Here is a 22,976-nt window from a genome sequence, read left to right as displayed (position 1 = left end):
AGTGTATTTATTTCATACGGTAATCCATGGGCGTCCTTAACCTAGCTGCGTGTATTTCACTGTAAACCTACAATTGATCTGTATTTCCCTATAAACCTACCATTGAGCTGTATTTCACTGCAAACATACCATTGAGCTGTATTTCACTGTAAATCTAACATTGAGCTGAATTTCATTGTGAACCTAACATTGTGCTGTATTTCCCTGTAAACCTACCATTGAGCTGTATTTCACTGAAAACATACCATTGAGCTGTATTTCACTGTAAACCTACCATTGAGCTGAATTTCATTGTAAACCTAACATTGAGCTGTATTTCACTGAAAACATACCATTAAGCTGTATTTCACTGTAAACCTAACATTGAGCTGAATTTCATTGTAAACCTACCATTGAGCTGTATTTCCCTGTAAACCTACCATTGAGCTGTATTTCACTGTTGATCTTGCGGGTGATGACATACTCCACTAGCATTGACTGGTGGCCCTTAATCTGGGTCTTTAGTTTTGTTGCGATGTTATACAGAAGCTTTCCACTATCCTTGTCAATTGGTCCTGGTGCAATTTTTGCAGCCTATATCAAGCAATAATGTAGGTAGTCAACTGATTTTAGTCTCTTCATAACATTAAATAGAAAGTAAAGACCACTTTTTTTTATCATCATTCAGTGAGCCTTATATATATAAAATAGAGAGGTTTAGCAGACCAACATGCATGTGTACTTGTACATGTAGGTTTTAAGTTAGAACTGTGAGTACAAGTACACATAACATTCAAGGTTTAGCAGTCATTAAGAGTACTTGTACACGTTTGTAAACGTTTCAAATGTATATTTTTACATTCTTTCTTTTCAATCCGAGTTATATTAAAACCTCTACTAATGCGATAAATTAATGTTTCTTTATATCAGTATTTGCATAAATATTAGGGCTTTTGAAAAAAAAAATAGCCAACAAGAAAATATAACCTACAAGTTTTACCTTACTGATATTTTGCAATCTATGTTCATTCATGTACATACAAATAGAAAGAGAAACTTGTCATTGCAAACACTGATGACTTATTATTGCACATAATTATTTTAGTTTCTACAAGTACACGTATACCAACATGTTGGTTTGCTAGACCTCTCTATTGATTTCCATCAATGGATCTTCATGGATTATTGGTACATGTATAATAAATATATCATTTCAATTTACAAAATTCTGGAAGTGAAGTTGTTCCAATGATTTCCAAACTGCAAATAAGTAAAACTGATTGCAAATTCTAAACAAGTAATTCCATACATGTTAAGATCTAGTGATGAAAAATAGGTAGATTTTGAACCGAAAAGCATTAGCATTGCACACGGCCTTTTTCTGGTATATTTCAAAGCATATATTTTTATGTATGACTAAGGGTTTCTGATAAGCAATTAAAGATATCAACTAATTAAAATAGAAGACTTTTGAAAATCATATTTTGTAACATTAACACATGCAATCAAAATGTTTGCATGCATATATAATCATACTGATTACAGGTATTAAATATTTGAGTGCAGAGACTTTAATAATAGCCTTTGTTAGAAAAAGTTAAGTGGCCAAAATTTAACATACAAATTAAGGAAAGTATTCGGTAGAGTTAACATGTATGGTAATTCATATGTTTTGGAATTAACTACAACATCAGACTCAGAGTGAGACTGTCGGTGCTCTGGTTTCTATCTATATATATATATATATCACCTTCATATTTGCTGTACGCGATTCATTTTGATGTGCGTCCTACATAAAATACGCAAAAATTTTGCTCAGGATGCATTATTTCATTATTAGGCATCCCAAAGGACGCATTAAATTTGAAAAAAAAACACACATTTTCTCGCTAAAGAATTCCTGAACATTGATTCTTTCTAAACCTACTAACTAAACTCCCGATATGTTCGGAATTAAAAAAAAGCAAACTACAAAAGCCAAAATCTCATCGGTCAACACTTAGTGAAATGAGATTCAATGATGCCTGACGTTACGGCGGGAAATTGATGTCGATCACGATGCCACTGAATAAAACAAATAAAATTCCTCCTGAACCAGGGTAGATCAACCAGAGTTTATGAAAAAGTAGACAAGTGGCAGTTAATCTGAAATCTATAAAAACAAAGAAGTTCACGCTTAAAGGAACGCTGATCCAGAACGTGAAATAAATGAGTCGCGATAAAGATACCGAGAAACTCGGAAGTGTCCCAGTGACAGCACTTGGCCTGTCTCTGAGTATGGTCATTTAGAAATTGAGTTTAAATAAATGTAGCTTGTTTGATATTAACTTTCTTTGTGGAATAAAATATGGACTCATTGTTAACAGCTTTGGACTCATAGTTACGATTAAGAGGGGTCCTCTAGACCCATCAAGACCATTTACAAAATGAATCACTGTATTGGCCGTTTCGTAAATAACTTTTAAATATGTATAAAATGGTCATAAACATTTATCATCCATATCAACAATATCTACTTATATATTAGTGAGCTCAAAGAACCAGTGTGAGTGAAAAGGAACAAGCTAAATCTACAGATTTATAAAAAAAAAATTTGGCAGCATCCCATAATGCTAACTTATGCTTTCTCCATAGTATTATGCCAAAAATGGCTGATGTTTAGCTCATAATTTACGGTTTCTTAATTAATTGTGGTATGAATATTGCACAAGCTTTGGTGAGCCCTAAGAGATTTTTACATGCTTCCATTCCTTTGTATTGAGTCGAGATGTGTAAAAATAAATATATATTTTTATGTATGATGTCACAGTTATTTCGCGCTATATTTCCCACAATAAATTTAGATGTGGATCAAACATCTGTAATGTGTGTTTTCACTATTTCAGTATCAACTGCGATACCTGCCTCAGAGGAATAGTTTTTAATTTTCTTTAGATAAATTTTATACAGGTGACACTCGATGGCTCGAACTTCGATCTCTCGAAGTTCTTGATCTCTCGAAGTGAACTCACTGTCCCAATTTTTTCTCTATATAACTAAGCAAATTTACTCTTGATCTCTCGAACTCCGATTTCTCGAAGTTCTTGATCTCTCGAAGTAACACCTGGGTCCCGTTACACATATTTCATTGTATTTCACTCTTGATAACTCGAAGTGGTTGCTGTGTACACACGCGCCCGATCAAGCGTATTATTATAGCTCCGCGTGGACCTTACCTGGATGGTTGAGTGAACTTCTGAGGGCTAGCGTGGTAGTGTTAATTGGTTGATTACGTAAGTGACACTTCCCCTTGCTTTCTTCAAAGGGTAGATAGGTAATTTGTAAGTGATCTATTAATTTCAACAACTTGTGAAAGTTACGGTAAATGCTCTTTCTTTAAAATATTCTAACGAAATGATCAAGAAAACATAATATGCTTAAAAGATAAAAAATACAATTAATAACCACACAAGTAAGTTTTATATTGTTAAAATTGAGTAATGTAGCAGAAAATACGATTGAAATCATGTCAGACTATCCTTCCATGTTATCAATATAAATGTCCGGCTACTATACTTTTAGAACCAAAATGACGGGAACACAAATTTCCGGATTTTTTTTAATTTTCGATCTCTCGAACTCTTGATCTCTCGAAGTTTAATCATGGTCCCCAGAAGTTCGAGTTATCGAGATTCACCTGTATATACAAGCAAGATTTATACTTTACTTGCACATATTTACATTTTCCAGTGTCTTTGCCTGTGATAACACTACATATTGATTTTGTAATAATATATAACCCATAACTTCAAATGACGCCAAATTGAGACGCCAGCGGGGTTTGCTTATCTATATTTAAATATCTAATCGTATGATGGATTAAAACAAGAGGCCCATGGGCCACATCGCTCACCTGAGGAACAATAGGTATGATAAAATCAGCTTAATGGAGTCATAATACAAACTATCTGGACAATGTACAATAATACATGTAGATCCTGTATAAATAAAATCCATTTTCCCCTGGATATTCTTATGTTTATAATCATTAGCCCCTTTTCTAACAAGATGATTTTATAGTCATATCATATGTTGAGTATTGCAGTTCTCAAAATGATCCTTAACAATAGTTTATATATTAGATATAAACGTACATCAAACTCTGAACCTTCTCTGGAGGCCAAAGAATTGTCCTGGGGCCAAAGTCTTAACAATAATAAAGAAACATCTGGCTGATTAGTTTCTGAGAAGATTTTTAAAGATTTACCCTATATATTCCTTTGTTAAATTTTGACCCCCCATTGTGGCCCCACCCTACCCCCGGGGGTCATGATTTTCATAACTTTGAATTTACACTACCTGAGGATGCATCCACAAAAGTTTCAGCTTTCCTGGCTGATTAATTTCTGAGAAGAAGATTTTTAAAGATTTACTCTATATATTCCTATTTTAAACTTCGATCCCCCATTGTGGCCCCACCCTACCCCCGGGGGTCATGATTTTCACAACTATGAATCTACACTACCTGAGGATGCTTTCACACAAGTTTCAGCTTTCCTGGCTGATTAGTATCTGAGGAGAAGATTTTTAAAGATTTACTCTATATATTCCTATGTTAAACTTTGATCCCCCATTGTGGCCTCACCGTACCCCGGGGGTCATGATTTTCACAACTTTGAATCTACACTACCTGAGGATCCTTCCACACAAGTGTCAGCTTTCCTGGCCGATTAGTTTCTGAGAAGAAGATTTTTAAAGATTTATTCTATATATTCCTATGTAAAACTTCGATCCTTCATTGTGGCCCCACCCTACTTCCGGGGATCATGATTTTCACAAATTTGTATCTACATTACCTGATGATGCTTTCACACAAGTTTCAGCTTTCCTGGCTGATTAGTTTCTGAGGAGAAGATTTTTAAAGATTTACTCTATATATTCATTTGTTAAACTTCGACCCCCCATTGTGGCCCCACCCTCAGGTGAGCTAAAAAGGTTAAGTTTACAATACAATAAGTTGTTAAAGTTGGTTTCTGGAAGAAATATTGACAAATGTTTTACTTTTTTAAGCTTTAGTTTTTAAGATCTGTGTACAAACATAGAATTGTGAGCAAATCTCTGTATCTTGCTTATAATTCGAAGCTTAACACTCAAATATGGTTATTAAATAGAAAATGTAAACAATTAAACACAAGAAACATGTACTACATGTATAACAAATAAAGAACACAATTTATTTTTTTGAAATGAATCATATATATACATGTATATACCTACATATTTCCGTCAGCGATATCAAACTCTATTTAAACTGAATAAACTCGAAAAAATGCCGAGCATCTCAACAAAACCTATTGCATTAATCTACATACATGTACCATTACGCAAAAGATAATGCCGAATTACCGATAGAATGAATTGTATTTCAGTACCCCTACATCCGATTTTGCCTAATTTGTGCAGGTAAACAGTTAACTGTTTGATTTACCGAAGTCTCTGTTTGATTTGATACGTAAAAATCACGAAATACAGACGATAGTTTCCAGGTTACAAAGCATAATGAGAAAGAAACGAAAATCAGAACAAGCTAACACCAACGTCATGTGTGAAAACTGTCAACGCATTGAAATATTTAGCCTCAATTTACTTCACAAAATCGGCACCAATATATTTTGTATGTTTCAAAATTTCCCTTCATACGCGAACTGTTGCACAACAAGCAAATTCATCATAGTCAGATCGACCCTTTTTCGTATAATGTCATGGCTGCTTTAAACAAAGAACCTCGTTTTAGAAGTATGGAATCATTTTACCGGATGCCGAACCCGAAGCTATTAAACTGATTGAAACACGCCTTTCCTTTATTATTATTTTCGTAATAACTCAGATTTGAAACAGAATTACCACTTAATTTTTGCAATTTATATTTTCCATAAGGATAATTTATGCTAAACTAGGTTGAATTTGCCTCAGTAGTTCTTGAGAAGAAGATTTTTAAAAATGCACCCCTCTTTTTCTACAGTTTCAGGGTTTTCTCCGCTTTGAATACAGATCAAACTTTTATTTCTGCAATTTATATTCGCCCTCCCATAAGGATGCTTTGAGCCAAATTTGGTTGCAATTGGATAAGCGGTTTTAGAGAAGAAGTTCAAAATGTAAAAAGTTTACAGACGGACAGACGGACGGACAGACGGACGACGGACAAAATGTGATCAGAATAGCTCACTTGAGCTTTCAGCTCAGGTGAGCTAATAATATAAATATCAGTAATAAGGAATCTTTCTTTGAATAATATGAGGTGATAATTTCAGTCGAGGCTTAATCAAATCTTTCATAAAGCCCTTCGGGCTTTACTGGATTTGATCACACCCGACTAAAATTATCACCTCATAATACTCAAAGAATGATTCTTTATTCCTTATATCAATCCAATTTTAAGCTAATTTTGCATACAGTAATATGTATCTTGTAAGGAAGATATTAAAAAATATATTGGCAAAATTGATATCAAAGATACGGCCTTGTTTCTATCTCTCTCTCTCTCTCTCTCACACACACACACACACACATATTCGTTGATGTAAGTTGATAATTGTCGAAATATCACATAGTTGACAATGATGCATAACATGTGTAATTCCTGCGCTCGCCACAACGGTCATATTATTTAAATTATCCCAAATGTTTCCTTGCTTTAACTTTCATAACAAGCACTGACACGGTACAGTCATCAGTACTTTTAACAGTTTAAGGTACTTCTTGATTCATTACCATATATCAGACAGCATAGCATGGATATACCGACTACTATAGTCTAGCCTACTCGCTATAAAACAACTCACTTGTTCTATGGCGGACTTGAGATTCTGGGTGACATTATCGTTTTTTAAAGTTTCCTTGGCCTTCTGTTCACTCAGTCCGATGGCGACGAAGGTCTCTATAAGATCAGCAGACATGCCTACAGTCAGAGAGACGAAAACGTGTCCCGCTTCTCACAATGATGCAATATTTTTCAGAGTGACTTCCCTTTGTTGTATTTGTCAAGTTGTACGTGGAATGTTTAAAGATAATTCTAGGCTACAGTATGTTTTAAAACGATACCCGCGTACGTAGGTTTATGAGAAATTATGTCTTAGTAAAAACAGGATCGTATATACAAACAAATCCGTATCTTAAATTGATGATATCTAGTTTGTTTTTACTAAAATACTGCCATTTGTATATCAGTTACTCAATAGAATTTTCAGGATAGACTGACATTATTATTTTACAGGTAGCCTTCATGAAGCTTGAGTACTTACTGTATTTGTGTTAATGTAAAGGGATAAAAAAAAACCGTTGGTTTGAAAATTTTATTTGTTTTTATTTTATCAGCCTCCCTCGTAGGTTTGTAATTTTGAAGTTAAATTAAATTTGCGCAGCCCTATGTATGAAAAACAGGGAAAAAAACGAGAACACGCGCAGATCTAGATGGGGGTTATGGGGAGGTTCGGACCCCCCCCCCCTTGTAAAATTCAAAAGTCTTTGGATTACATTATAAAATTACCAAAAAATCTGCCTCGGACCCCCCCCCCCCCCCCCCAATGGCTAACTCAAAAACTGCCCCCCCCCCCCCGGAAAAAAATTCTGGATCCGTGCAAGGAGAACGTCTCAACTACGTCATTCACGGGATTTTAACGAGACCAGTTCGAGACTCTTGCAAATCAAGAGAGGAGTTTCGATCGGAAAAATAATTAAGTAAAAGTTTATTTTTATTCAATAATCGGCAAGCCTTTTATATTATTTCAAATTGCAGAACAATTGTGTATTAATGTGAATTCGAAGTTTGGGGTGATTAGCCTTATGTCGTTAAATATTGTTCAGCATGAAACTGTCTGAAAAGCAGTTTTCGATTTTGTCCACAATCAGATAGAATGTTCTATCGTTAAAATGACAGATGTCCTACGGACCCGATTCACCTGAGCGTAGGCTGGTCACGGAAAGATTGTTTTCCTAGTACACAATCTGAAATCACAATGTGGTCCACATGCAGGGGCTTGTGTAGCTGCAATAATGAAGCCCTCTCACATGGTGTAAAAAAAGCATTATTAAAATAGTGGGTACCTCGGAGGAAAAATAACATCTTTTTTAAAGATGCCTTTTTTTCTACACAAGCCCCTGTGCTGAAACGGCTGCTAGAGGGTTGTCATATATCTAAGTATGGCACGCCAAACTCACAAAACTGGTTTTTTTTATTTGATAAAATAGGTTTATCGACTGGAAACTATAGTTCACGAACCGCAAACTAAAGTTAACGATTCGTTAACTATAGTTTTTATCTGTAAAACTATATTAAACAGTTGTAAACTTTAGTTAACGAATGATAATCTAAGTTTATCTGTCTGCAAATAACGTTAACAATAGATTTTGCTGATAAATATAGATTCACATCTGTAAACTATAATTTACATTTGTTAACTATAGTTTATAGTTGTTAATAGTTTCACAATAGTGAAACTATATTTATCATATTAACTATGTTTTGCAAATGGTTGTTTTTAGTGTTAATTATAGTTTTATTGTGATCGCGTTAACTATAATGGTCTTTTTGTTATCTGAATCAAACATATACTTCTTATTATAAGAAATTCATGAAATTTTGACACAGTCAGACGGATCATATTACCAAATGATTCTATCAGTTTAATCAAATTTGACTTTTTTGTTTTTGCATAAATGTCAGGTCAAGGTCACTACCTTTTTCCTCAACGTATAAAGGATGATAAAAATAAGTGTAGCTCTTTGTAGTTCTGTAGACATTTGTTTAAGATTTGAAGATTCTATTCTTCAATGAAATGATAGAATATCAGAATGTCTATCAGCTTATACTACTAAACTGTAATAAATATTTACACTAAAATATATATTGCTTAGCCCGCATTTCCTCTAATTTTCTTAAATTTTGACTATATATGATAAGGACCTAAAATGGCCCCCTAAAATGAACATCATCATTTTACTATCATTCTTTGTTTTCTTAGTACAGATATGTATGTGATGTGTTTACATAATATTTATTTTGGTTCAAGTGCCCACAATTTAGAAATATGGCATTGTAAAGACAACCTTTTCCCGCCAGTTTTGCATTTTTAACGTAAAACAGCTTGTTTTCAAGCAGTTTTTCCTTCCGAAAACATAGAGCGCATTCTTGAACAAATAAAATATTTTAATCAGAGATGTATCTAGCCAAGACTAATAAGTCACAACAAAATTTTCTTTGTTCAAGCATGCGCTCTATATTTCCCATTTGTAAATAGATAAGAAAAATGTCAATTTTTGGCTGATTTTGATTGAATTATAGAAATGGCGTCACTTCTGACGTCATATACTGCGAGTGAGTGCATATAAATCAAATAAATAGATGAAAAATATTTTTATATCAACTCTTCTAAAAAATTAGTTAACATTTTATTGTACCCGAAACACTTAAAAAATGACGAATTATGGGGGCCAAATTTAACTCTTATCATATATAGTTCTTTGAATATTTTTTTTTATGCTTCCAATAAAAAAATATTTCTGATTTTTATGTATAATGAGGACTTTATATAAAGATATAGATTGATAGGAAAGCTAATATATTGACCATTTAATAAGAGAGAAAAACTTATTTTAGTGATTTTTTTCACAAAAATCAAATGTATAGAATGGGCGCTTTAAAAAGCTCATAAAAATGTAATTTGATAGGCAAATTATATTTTAAAAACATATTCTGAAACCCAAATTTCATATCATTAGATCACATTAGTAAAATAATATCCAACATTAATGTTATTGTATTTAAAATGCTAAAACAGTCTCATTAATCTGCAGCAATTCTGAATTGCGAAACATGTGATATTTTCCTACGCAAACATTACGCCAAAAATATAGTCCTTGTTAGATTCTCAACATTGATTACTTTTTCTATGCCAAGTTGTATGATAGTAAAAAAGAAAGAAAAATATACTATTTTTATAAATTTCGTTTCATTTTGATTTAATTAACAATTAATCAAATTTACGTTTGACAAGTCGAAAACCAGAAAAAACTCCCCCCTTAAATCGTGATCCATGGGGGAAGTATTGGGCTACTAAACATGCTATAGGAGGGTTGAATTTTTACATAGGAATACGAGGGTTGTTAGAAAAGTTCGCGGACAAGTTCGATTGTGAGCGGACTATTCGCATGATACCAGCGAAACTTTTCATATTTAATATTGACGTAATTTGTAAGAAATATTTAAAGATTTGTTATTTTAAATGCACCATAAAAAATATACAGATAAATTAATTTGATAAGTTATGCTTCACGGAGTTTTTAATTGTTTAATATTTTGTACGTATTTTTCCTTATAAAGAAAATGTACAGTTTAAGGGCATAAAATTAAACGATATTTCGTACGTGATCACAATGAATAATGAAAGTCATTTTGTGAAGGTTTCAATTAAATTGAAGAATTTCTGACCGTTTTATCTCCGAATATGGACGACCAACGCTAGAAAAATGAGTCAAAACGCTAACGTAAATGTACACCTTGGAGCACCGGGTCGTCATTAAATTTTGTGTGCACCCGCAAAATCTCCGATGGAGACCAAAGGGTTCTTATATGCTGCTTTTTTTATAGAACAAAGGTTTACAATTGGAATTACAATTGGACTTTGGAGGTTTAAAAATGGAAATACTGATAGCTTGAGCTCTCGCAGCATCCCAACCCCCCATACCGCCCGGATCTTGCACCTATGGATTTCGCTTTATTTCCTTACCTAAAGTTGAAACTGCGTGGATAGAGAATTTCAGACTTAAATGCTCTACGATTTGACACAAAATACATTATACAAAAATTTGACAAATAATGGCGTGAACGTGCATTTTATAAATAGGTTAATGGCATGAAAAGTGTGTGAACTAAAGATGTTTACTTTGAAAAAGAGTGAGGTTTAAATTGCCTTTCAGAAGTTTGACGTCACCTGACGTTGTGGAAATATGAAATGGTGCTCCATAAATCAAATTCATGCAAAATAAAAATTGCTGTGTCTATTGAAAACAACTTCTAAATCATATGATTTTGTGCATACTTATTTTAAATTTGTAGTCATTTCATAAAACATACGTCAACCTACAAAGTACACAGCAATTTTGCCGAAAATCACGTTTTACCGAACTTTTCTAACAACCCTCGTACATAGAGAAAAATCTTCTCAAGAAACGATTGGTCAGAAAAGCTGTAACGTGGAAGCATCTTAAGGTAGTGTAGATTCGAGTTTGTACAAATCATGATCCTCAGGGGTAGGATAGGGCCTCAACAGTTGAATTTTTACATTGGATTATACAGAGAAATTCAAATAAAAAACTTGTTCTCAACAACTAACACAACAAAAGAAGCTTATTGTTTTACTTGAGAAGATGTTGAAGAAAAGTTTGTAAATCTTTGAAAATGTAGATATACTCTAACAAGTTGTCTAGACATTTTGTATTTGATACTCTAGAGATGGTCGAAAGCTATTTGTTGGTCGTTGTTCTCAGGTGAGCGATGTGGCCCCTGGGCCTCTTTTTGTGTTTTAATTTACTCAAATATTGCTGAAATTTATGATATATTATGAAAAGCTTAGTGCGTCAGAAACCCTTGGCTAGCGAAGATGATCTATATTAATATATATGTGTTAAAAAAAATCTGTGATATATTGGAGTTATCTTTCTTTGACCAGTCATGCAAATTGATCGAACTCTACGTGGTTTTGATTTAATTATACTGAATTCATTAATCACACAAATGAGATTGGTTTCTACACTACACTAAGTTGAATTTCTTGCATTTTTCATTTCCGACAGATTGCATTTTGGCATCTGAAATTCAATAGCTCGTCAAAATCAATATTGACAAAACTATTCAACAATTTCCGGAATGATCATAAGATGCTTTAACTTGCGTAGATCTTTAAGATGACAAATGAAATAACTACATCATATAATGAAAGAAGTACTATATAAAATGGAAAATGCACACGATATAATGTAAAAAATACCTCATATAATGAATATACTACCAAATATAATGAGGAGAACACTGCGTATAATGTTAAATCCTCATATAAGACAGTCCCGGCGTTCCATAATAACGCGCTAACGCGCGGTATTCAATTTTTCTGCACCGCTTGGTTTGTCAAAGGACTGACGACATTCAAAAATAAGCGTTCAATGCTTAAATGCAAATTCACACATCACAGCATCGTACAGAATGTTTTCAGTCGTTTGGTGTTCTGATGCGCGAGTGCGAAGTTGCGAGGGTGAAGGAGCCAAAATGCGAAATTGCGATAGGAAGTATTTATTCTACTATCGCTCCTTCGCCTTCGCAACTTCCGCCTTCGCCTTTTTATGTATGTGTACATGTAGTCCTCGTTTTAAAATAAAAAAACTTCCACGAAATTGTGTCTTCTGTTAAGTTTAATGAAAATGCGGTAACAAGCTTTTTATGACATCACATGATTAAGTTATAATGTATATGAAAAATACTTCCACGAAATTGTGTCTGCTAAGTTTAATGAAAATACGGTAACATACATTTATGACATCATAATTACCCTTGTGAAAGTTCTAATCTGGTATCTATTTCAAGATTCTTAATTTTTTTTATAAGTATTCTAGTGTAAATAATGGGACATTTACATTTTTGTGACATTTTCAAAAATTAATGTAAAACAGTAAAACATGGCAAAATATGACTGAAACTGTACCTACTTGTTTGTTAAGGATGACGTTTACTCAGAATTATAAAAAAAATTCCACTGATGATAATGAAAAACCACCTATTGTATGTTATAAACCTTTGATTGAAGTGTTATTTTTCACTTTTAAAAAAGTATGTCAATGACCTACTTTTTGAGTTAATGGCCATTGAATATTTTTTAAAAATTAAGAAAAATCCCTTAAAATTTTACACTACGGTTGAGATTCTCTAAAGTGTTAAAATATTAGATTTAAAATTTTAAGAATATTCCTGTCCGAATTTCCTCTCTCAGTTTTCAAATTCCACCCATTTTTGATTCAATTTTTCAAAGAAATTGAATGATAAGAATACAAAAACACTTATAGTATTAAACTACATATATTTACCTTATTAATTTATATGAGGTCAATGATCAAAATTTTGAGATAGGTGTCTTTTATCATTTTTAAGCATTTTTCAATATTTTTGCACTACATGAAAATAAATCCAGACAAATATGTAAGGAAAAGCTTTCACTGTTTCAAATTATCTGACCTCTTCACCTCCTTCCGGTGGCATCCACAATGGCGACAAAGCATTCCTTTCCAAATGATGAATTCCTCCCCACCGCGGATAATGCTGTCTGAGATTTGATTGTTTATTAACAAGTTGTTTTTGTGAGACTTGTTGGAATGTTTTGTGTATCACAGAATGCATGTGTGGAAAATTATAACCTCAGGGCAAGGTATACATCCCGGCCAAATAGACACACAGTGGGTGTACTGTAGGGGCGGCATTCAGCGTTAAGGCTCTATCTCCTTACTCTTAGTTTCCTTTTTAATGATAAGAGATAAATTACCTAATTAGATACATTTGACATCTATTACATGTATTTAGTTCAATATCTTCCATGGTAGTCTCTATAGTAAATATCTATCGAACTTCGAGTTAGTTTCATTTTAACCACAGGCACGTAGCATCAGGGGGGGCCAGGGGGGGCCTGCCCCCCCCCCCCCCCCCCCCCCCCCCACTTTTTCTGGCAGCAACAATTTTTTTAAAAATTTACATTTAAGAAAATGAATTATAATGGAGTTGGCCCCCACGGATTAGGAATATCATGATTTGTGGGGAAAAAAATTTTGGTATTTTTTTTGGAAGTATAGTTTAGTCTACCCCCCCCCCCCCCATGGATTAGGATTTTGAAGGTTTTTGGAAACTTTAAATTTTTTTTTTTTTGGCTTGTCAAATTTTTTTGGATGGGTCTGGCCCCCCCCCCCCACTTTCAAAAACGATGCTGATCCAGAGAACTCCAATTGAGTGAATTTCTTTAAAAGTAGGGAACTTAATTCGAGTTATAATTTCATTTGTATTTGATAATTTCAGTCCAACCAGACAGTCTGATTAAAACCATCTCCGACAGGGTGTAAGAAGAAAGGGGGGGGGGGGGGGGGTAATCATGCTGTAAATCCAGGATCTTAACTCGAGTGAATTTCATGTGAATTATTTGCATGACATGTCGTGTGCTTCTTTTTCCAGGCTAATATTATTATACAGTCACGTGAACACATGAGGCACAACTGCTTGTAAAGTCGATTGGTATATGTATTATTGGGGGAGTTACCTACACATGTATCTCTATAGGTTCAAGGTTGATTGTCATTTGAAATAACGAGGGAGTGGTGTCAAATCGTTGATTAATTGTGAAGATGGTGTAATATTATGTACGGCAGGGCACATAATGATGTAATAATGACAGTTAAACTTGTGAGCGGCGTATTGGAAGCGCTGGAATTGTACGGATTCGCATAAATCACGTGACGTTGATCTGATGTGTCTGCCTTTGGTGTATTAAAAATGTTCGGTTTAGAAGTTGTTTCCTGTAAATGAGAAAAACACAATACCTTTATACGATGAATACATGTATGCAAGTCTTTTTTAATCTTTGAGAAAAAGAGTTTTTAAATTATCAGGTTGATTGGTTTATTCAAACTCTTCAGCTATTCTTATTTTCAGAGACATTTCGCTCTAGATATGTGTACCTGTCGGTAAGGCCGACGGCGTAGTGTCGTCATCAGAGCAGTACCTAACCCGGACAAGGGCTTGACGTCACATTTGGTACTTTTCCGAACCATGGGTTTTACAAGAATTGGGATGAGTTGCGCAGCTTCCGGTCCACACCAACGTCCTATTTTAGATGTGATGCAATCCACAGTTCGGTTAAGATCACTATTAAAGTATGAAAAACAAGTAAAAGCTGTCAACGTGACAGCCAACCGGGTTTTCATTAATTATAAATGTTAACTGTATCCATAATCCATGTCAACCCGTATCCAGTGAAATGGAGTACCCTATATGCAATATTTTGCCGAAAAATGACTAAGTTCAAAAGCTGGGTTTTATTATCGGAAATCAAAACCCTAGCAATATGCACACATCTAATATATATATATATATATATATATATATATATATATATATATATATATATATATATATATATATATATATATATATACAATTGATTTGCAAAAGAACAACTTCTTATCTTGAAAACTGTAGGAGGAGTTATCCGTACAATGAGGGAACCCTATATGCAATATTTTGCCAAAAAATAACTAAGTTCAAAAGCTGGTATTTTTTTCATAAATTATCGGAAATCAAAATCCTAGCAATATGCACACCTCTGATATATGTACAATTGATCTGCAAAAGAACAATTTCCTATGTTGAAAACTGTAGGAGAAGTTATCCGTACAATGAGGGTACCCGTTTGGCAGCAGCCCGCCCCCCGCCCGCCCTTTTCACCATTTTAATAACCGGATTTTTCCGTTGAAAAACCCGGTTAAAAATGAAAAGTTGAAAAAATATGAATTAGATAATCATATTTGTCCTTGAATTAATAGACTGAATTAATCTATACCAACAATCTTACCTACATAACTGATATATATCGTCTTCACTGATCCACTGCATCAGCCGTATAGAAGAGTTCATTCCGTCTCTGAAGCATCTCTCGGAGTAGGCGCCGTACTCTCGTAAACAGGTCATGTGACGTGCGTATCCTAGAGACCGGAACAACAACAAACAATGTAGACCAAAACAACAACAAACCATGATACCGGAATAACTACAAATCATATTGACAGGAACTTGTAACATCAAATCATATAGACCGGAACAAAAACAAATCATATAGACCGGAACATCAAATCATAGAGACCGGAACAACATCAAATCATAGAGACCGGAACAACATCAAATCATAGAGAACGGAACAACATCAAATCATAGAGACCGGAACAAAAACAAATCATAGAGACCGGAACAAAAACAAATCATAGAGACCTGAACAACATCAAACCATAAAGACCGGAACAAAAACAAAATAACTATATTTATTTTTTCTTGTTAGCCGAGGCATTGTTGTTTTAAATCAAGTTAAACGATATTGATATAATTGATAATGGCGTGATTTATCAAATGGTCTATTTGAGGGGAAGGCCAAAATTGATTCTGCTTCGTCAGAATTTTTTTAAAATCTAAATTATACAGGTTAGACGGCCCAAACAATCGAGTGAGTTTTATTTCCTGTCACATAAGTAAATATGAAATAACAATATTCGTGCTTTTTGCCTCAATTGTGACTTCTGACTACCCCCATCTTATAACGAAATTGTTACAGTTCTTAATCGTAAGTTTGATAATTCAAACCGAAGTCAAAACGGTTCATTATTTTATTATGTGTAGCTCTCCCAAGTTATTATTGTCATTTTTTCACGATTTTTGATGAAAATACAAATATCTGTCAAAGAAGCACAACTAAAAAAAAAGTCCAAGATTATTTTATTGACACCTTTCCAGATCTCTATTCTCCCACAAAAATTGAGATGAACGAAAACTTTCTTACGGAGATTTAAAATGGGTATAATGACATCTTTTAACATTCGGAAGTCAATTTTGCAACGTTATCATCCGGGTACTTTCATGGCATTCCACGTAGACTTTTTACTTTGAGATGTGTAAAGAAATATGACAAGCTAGAGGGGGCTTTTCAGAATAAAAGCCACCTTGAAAATTACAGATATGGAGATATTTACATCTGAAATCTAAAGTCTGTACTCTGTTTTTGTAGGTCAGTTAAAGAACCATGAATATTTTATCCTCCATATTCCTTCTGAAAGACGCAGATCCGTCCTGAACCTTAAGCTTTAATATGATGGTGTTATTTCGTCTCGTAAAGAATTTTGTGGCCGCAGCTAAAATAATCTGACCAACCCAAACGTCTAAACCATGCAAATTGTCACATATAAATCAGAGGAAAAAATGGTGAAATTGATGCTCACGTTCATAAATATTATCGTCTGTGCAGAGAGCGGATACTTCTGGTTTGGCGCCTTGTAAGTTCATTAGGGTCGCCTCGATCTTTCTATGCAAAGATGCGGGGCAGATTTCCTTCATATTCTCAATACAGACCATGGCTTGGTTGTATGCACTTCAATATGAAATGGAACACAAAATGTTTCAGTCATAAAAGATTGAATTTGATTTCGTGAGAGGGTTTATTTATGTTGTGATGGTAGCGGTGTGTAGTTATCGAATCGGTGATGACAGATACGTCAAATCTGGGATCTTTCCGGAATACTCAACCATTATGATAAATAACGTTATGAAACGTCTTACAAAACAGGAATGCATTGTTTACATAACATTTCAATATAATTTTTACACAATGTACAATACAATACAGAAAAATATGGAACAGGAATAGTTTCAGAAATATGTGATAATGAAAGCGGACTTAAAGCTGCTTAATTGGTCCGATTTTATATCAAATTTTATGCACGCTTTTAAACGATGGCTATGCTTAGTATATGTATAATAATAGACATTGTAGTAGTTTTACCCGTCAATTATGCCAAATTTCAACGAAGAAAAATACGTATAAAATTTGCTAACAAAACAAACGACATTAAAAGGTACCGCGTTATTTCGCCTCATGTTAAATTTCACCCCTGACGACGAGACGGGTATGGTTGTATTACGACTTTGACATCGCTTTAAATAAAGGTCGAAATGATCAGACAAATTACAATTAAACATGTGTACGTTTTGTTCGCTAATACTTCCAAAGTCTGCTTTCTTTACAATCGATGCATAGCATGCGGGTTGAATAACCCCAATCATTCGGGGGACGAAACGATGCGGTTTCCTTTTCTAAACATTTTGGTTTGTTTTTTCGTTTGCCCAAAGAGAAATTATTTTTATTTACTTTTAATATTTCTTACTTTGAAAGGAGACTGATTCTGCTGGTGTAAATAGGAGAAAGTCCATAACTTTCTAAGATAAATGATTTGTATGAAAAAAAATTTGATACTGTAATTACAAAAAAATCGGACCAAGCAGCTTTAAACTAAAAGATTTATCATTTTACGGATGTGTACGATTTTATTTCTGGAAGTTGTTATTAAATAATTTATAGCAATATTGTACAAGGGGGGTATACTCTTACTCCGTTATTTAAACTGCCCACTTCTAGGAGTAAATGAGTAAAAAATACCCCCCCCCCCCCAACAAAAAAAGATTCAACTGACTGCCACTGACCACACAGTTAGTCTTATCTTTGACTTTTGACCTCGTAACTTCGAAATCAATAGTTATAGAGTACGACAAGTACTCCTGAAGGTTAAAATGTAGTAGTAAACATGTACATGTATATATACATGTAGTTTGTAAGCTATAGTTTCTATCCAGCAGCGAGTTTTCCAAGATACTGAACGGGTACTAGTATGAACTTCGAAGCTCTATTTTAAAGTAGTTAGACTCTTAACGTTTGCCGTAGCTCAAAATCTACTCCTTACGGGAGTACCGTGAACCTTGCCAAAATTGTCAAACAAAACTGTGTGGACAATACTTAAGGTGGAATAACACATCATCACAAAATGGCTGACCTCTGATCAAAACGACCTTTCGTTTTATTAAAAGGATTTTATGGATGGCAATAGGTGATTTACTCCATAGCCGAGTTGATAAAATGTGTGGCTTGTGATCCGTACATCCTGAGTCCGAATCCCTCCGGGGCTTTTGTTGTTATCTACTGAATTAATTTTTTTATTCATTTTTTTATCCCCAAACTGCAATTTTTTCGCCTATTTGACTTTTGTACAGCTTATTTATCATTGTATTTTTCATTATCAAATAATTTACTGTTTATTTGAGTGACTTTTTCCAGGTGTGTTATTCCACCTTTACCAGAGAGAGAGAGAGAGAGAGAGAGAGAGAGAGAGAGAGAGAGAGAGAGAGAGAGAGAGAGAGAGAGAGAGAGAGAGAGAGAGAGAGAGAGAGAGAGAGAGAGAGAGAGAGACAGAGAGAGAGAGAGAGACAGAGAGAGAGAGAGAGACAGACAGACAGACAGACAGACCTGCAAAAGGCCCTAATAATTTCCACATCGACCCCGGAGAAGAGCGTTGCGCTGCTTTTGACCATGTTAAGCATCTGTGTGTTGTATCCGGTGAAGCATTGGAAGGCGTACTTCTGGACAGGGCTGGGACAGTCAGGGTAAACCTCACCTCCGGAGCCTGTCAAAGGGAGACATATCGATCCAAATTAATTTCATAATAGAATTACATGTATATATATACTAATATTGCTTTGTCCATGCTAAATGGTCTTTAAGTTAAAAACGTGATAATTGAATTTATTTCGTCTTACGTAGTTATATAGCTTAATTATAGCAATGATTTAATATTAAGAAACAACCGTCATGATACTTATGCACGTATACCGGCTGTCTTAAAATAATGTTGCTTTGAGAAAAGATGATGTACGCAGAGAGAGAGAGAGAGAGAGAGAGAGAGAGAGAGAGAGAGAGAGAGAGAGAGAGAGAGAGAGAGTGGTTCTGAAATTAACAACCCAATAAAGATGCTATCCCCGGTAATTAGCAGGTGCTGTCTTGCAGGCAATAAACATTGGTACGAACTGATAGGATGCCGCTCTGTTAATTGAGACCGAATACCAACCATGCAAGTCCGACCCAGCCTGTATTGTCAATTCCTCCTACCCTACCCCCTCCCCCCTCCCTACCAAAAAAATATACTTTTAATGCTTGTCTTGTAATTTTTTTACATTGCTTATCTGAAAAAGAAGAATAAACCCCACGGGTCTTATTACCATATTTTCTTTTATTGAGAAGGAATTAGAAAAAACCACACACATCTACGAACCTATACTCCAGAAAACGCATCAAATTTGATGCCAACAATTTGCAAAATGTCTAAAAATTAGTTACAGGGCTCTGTATATAGGTCGAACATAAATCAAGTTGTGATTGATTTAGTTCTGCGTTTATCACCATCATTAACAGAGATTAGAAACGTGTACAAGTTAAGTCGGTGTCTTTATCACTTTCCCTCCTCAGCACGTGTTCAACATCCATCGCGTGTTTCTCTTTCGATGAAAAGACAGAGACTTTGAATGTTTTGACAAAAAACGTTTGTGATGTTGTTTTCTCTTCTGACATTTACACCGGTGTGAAGAATTAGGGACAAAAATCGGCGGTGCATTGGAAAAAAACCCTCTAGAAGTAGCAGATGCTGATTCGACATCTCAAGATGCGCAGGAACCCTACAGGGGGTTGTGTGTTAATTATGAAAACCGAATATATTCATGCGACCTTTGTTAGTAAACATGGTGGAAAAAACAGCGAGGTGGAAATATACAGGTTTTTAAACCGTACACAAAAAACAAGTCGCGAAAAACAGACGGTATATTTCTGTAACATAAACAAACTATTATAGCGAGTTCAAACAGAAATCAATTTGTGTAAACTTCAAGTGGAATAAGTATCAAACCATGGCGGGCATTGTGGCAGAACAGTTCCCGAGAGTTTATCAAAACCTCCACCCTCTCTACAAATTACAGCTGCACAAGTAAAATTACATCAACATATTAAGAACTGATATACATTTTGTTTTGAAATTTTTAAATAATGTTTGCCTTTTTGTCATGATTTTTTTTTATCTTACTTGCCATCGTACACACGTCTTACAAAACCTCTGTCTGTCTGTCTATCTATCTATCTGTCTGTCTCTCTCTCTCTCTCTCTCTCTCACCAACTAATTATTATCAAAGTTAATTAAATTAGCTTGGAGTGCGTTGATTTTGTTTGATCAAAAAATACAGTATTCCCTATTCAAAGGAAAACACGGTTATATATACATTTACACAGTCATAATTTGAAGCATATATATTTAATAATTTAAACAAATTGTATTACCTTATTTTTCAATCTTCCGTATCAAAAATACAATCAAAAAGAGGGAAAGGAAATAATTTCATCAATGTTTCGACAAATTGTATATTTTACCGGCAATGATTTGATTTTTGATGCCAAGAATTGCCCCAGTAGTGAACAGATGTACACGTATTCACTGAGTTTTGAAAAGAGCAATATTCTAACTAAATAATGCTATCTAAATTCCCGAGGGGGGAAGTAATTCATGTTTTCAAAACGAGTTTGTTTTCCCAATAAGAGCAATGGCATACATCTTGTTTCGTTTACGAAATCTATATATGTATCGATTACTTCACATTCATATATATAGTACAATTAAACTACCGTGTACTAAAATTTGCGTTAACGGCGTTTACAGGATAAAATTTTGATTACAAGAAACTGGGAAATATTTGCCCCGTTTTATTTTCTCCCCTTTCGCCCTCGTTGTCAGCGGGCTAATTTTAAGACTGCATGGGCGAATTCATATGTCTCATATTATTTCTCTTAAAACACAACAGTGTCTGGGCGAATTCAAAACGGGGCGAAACTGTTAACAAATGCAGAAGGGCGAAGATCACACAGGGCGAAAATAACCCTGTAAAAATATTTGCTATATATACTAGTATATATCAAATATTCTTTTTATTATAAGCGTGGTATTTTACCAATCGGCAGTCCTTTACTGTAACTTCTCAATTCCGGAACTATGTATTTATGGACTGTGCACTATGAGACTATGATCTCAATCCTATAGAACAATTCAAACCAGAAATCGTGATAAAGGTAAAACTTAAAAAATACAATTCTCTTGCATTAAATGTAATTTCTTTGATATTCTTTAGTGTTTTCAAGTATTATAAGCGTGTATTTACTGTAAAAGTCAGTGAGTATATTACGAAAATTGTCAATAGGTCAACAGTTCAGTGATAAGTAGCGAAAGCACAACGATGCATCCCTGTCTATTTAATATACAAAAAATCGTTCTATTTCATGATCAATATTCATATCTAATTTGTTTATTTCTTTCCTTAATTAACAACAAATAATCAAACGGAACTCGTTTAGAATTCGAACAACAAATAAAGCCCGCCAAATACAACGATTGAATAAATAAATCACAAAGAATGTAAACCAACAATTTCTTACCTGCAAAACTAAAAATCTGAAGAATCAAGAGGAACATTAGAATTTCCTTTTTGTCGTGACAAACCGACGAATAGAGCTCTCTTTTACACATGCTAGTATATTGTCCCGGGAAAATAAAGCTTGGCGGGAACTTTCTGAGCAGACGACACAGAGCCGGTCATTTCATATCAAACCTGAGACGTTTATTGCCGTCTGCCAGCAATAGTTCATCAGTTGAAATATAAAGTTGTACGATAAGGACCGAAACAGCACGAACTGCCGAAATCTCGCGCGTGTCTCGTTTTGCCAAAGTATCTTAAACATTTGTGAGTCTGATGTTTTATGCATCTGGACCCGTGATTAATATGGCCTCTGATCGGCTTGCTCTGGAGCTTTTCGAGTATCGTAATCTGTTTTCAAATTATCAAGATAAAAGACTATATATATATATATATATATATATAAAGTTCTTTTAAATTCTTCTATATATATAGTTCTTATATATAAAAGTTCTTTTTTAGGCTTTCTATCTGCCGATTAGTTTTGAACACAAATAGACAGTTTCTAGCATTTGGCACATTCATTTTAGGTCTAAACCTGGAAAATTCACATTACCAGAGCTTTGTTTACGTATTGTGAGCTCTGTGTCTCAATTGTAACTCGACGATTGACGCTCAAATTTTTGGTTGACTATGAGAAGTGCCCTTACTGAAGCATTGTAAACATTAAAAACGGAATGAAATAAGATCAAAATCGTGACCTTGCCCTTTCACTACCTGTGTAATTTTGATTTTAACTGCAGCAGACAATTTTCTGGCATTTAAAATACAAAACCCTATAAAACTAATATTCTCGTTTTTTGGCTTGTGTATATTTTTTATATTTGTTATCTATAAA

At 34.3% G+C, this 22,976-nt stretch overlaps 2 protein-coding genes across 3 annotated transcripts in view; both read right to left on the bottom strand.

Moving 5' to 3' along the window:
• Positions 1–6,989, bottom strand: part of LOC105344564 (glutamine--tRNA ligase) — a 40,245-nt gene extending 33,256 nt beyond the window's left edge. The window contains exons 1-2 of the mRNA XM_034451135.2: positions 6,801–6,989; positions 420–573 (exon numbers count right to left, since the gene is read on the bottom strand). Coding sequence (XP_034307026.2) covers positions 420–573; positions 6,801–6,914 — 268 coding nt within the window. The 5' untranslated portion in view covers positions 6,915–6,989. The remainder of the gene's footprint in view (positions 1–419; positions 574–6,800) is intronic.
• A 6,993-nt stretch (positions 6,990–13,982) lies between these two features.
• LOC117682773 (uncharacterized) lies at positions 13,983–22,436 on the bottom strand. Of its 2 annotated transcripts, XM_066082975.1 has the most exons (6): positions 22,101–22,422; positions 19,101–19,257; positions 17,026–17,174; positions 15,615–15,744; positions 14,722–14,908; positions 13,983–14,559 (listed from the first exon to the last, which is right to left on the bottom strand). In XM_066082975.1, exons 1-6 carry the CDS (start codon positions 22,189–22,191, stop codon positions 14,377–14,379), a joined length of 897 nt encoding a protein of 298 aa, XP_065939047.1. In that variant the 5' UTR covers positions 22,192–22,422; the 3' UTR covers positions 13,983–14,376. The 2 variants fall into 2 exon arrangements, with proteins under 2 accessions (XP_065939047.1, XP_065939048.1); XM_066082976.1 differs by lacking the exon at positions 13,983–14,559 and having other exon boundaries at positions 14,733–14,908; positions 15,619–15,744; positions 22,101–22,436.
• Positions 22,437–22,976: the final 540 nt, after the last annotated feature.

The sequence above is a fragment of the Magallana gigas genome, chromosome 4 (assembly GCF_963853765.1).
Source record: "Magallana gigas chromosome 4, xbMagGiga1.1, whole genome shotgun sequence".
Classification (NCBI taxonomy): domain Eukaryota; kingdom Metazoa; phylum Mollusca; class Bivalvia; order Ostreida; family Ostreidae; genus Magallana; species Magallana gigas.
The sequence above is the reverse complement of the archived record's forward strand: the minus strand, read 5'-3'. Positions and strand labels throughout refer to the sequence as shown.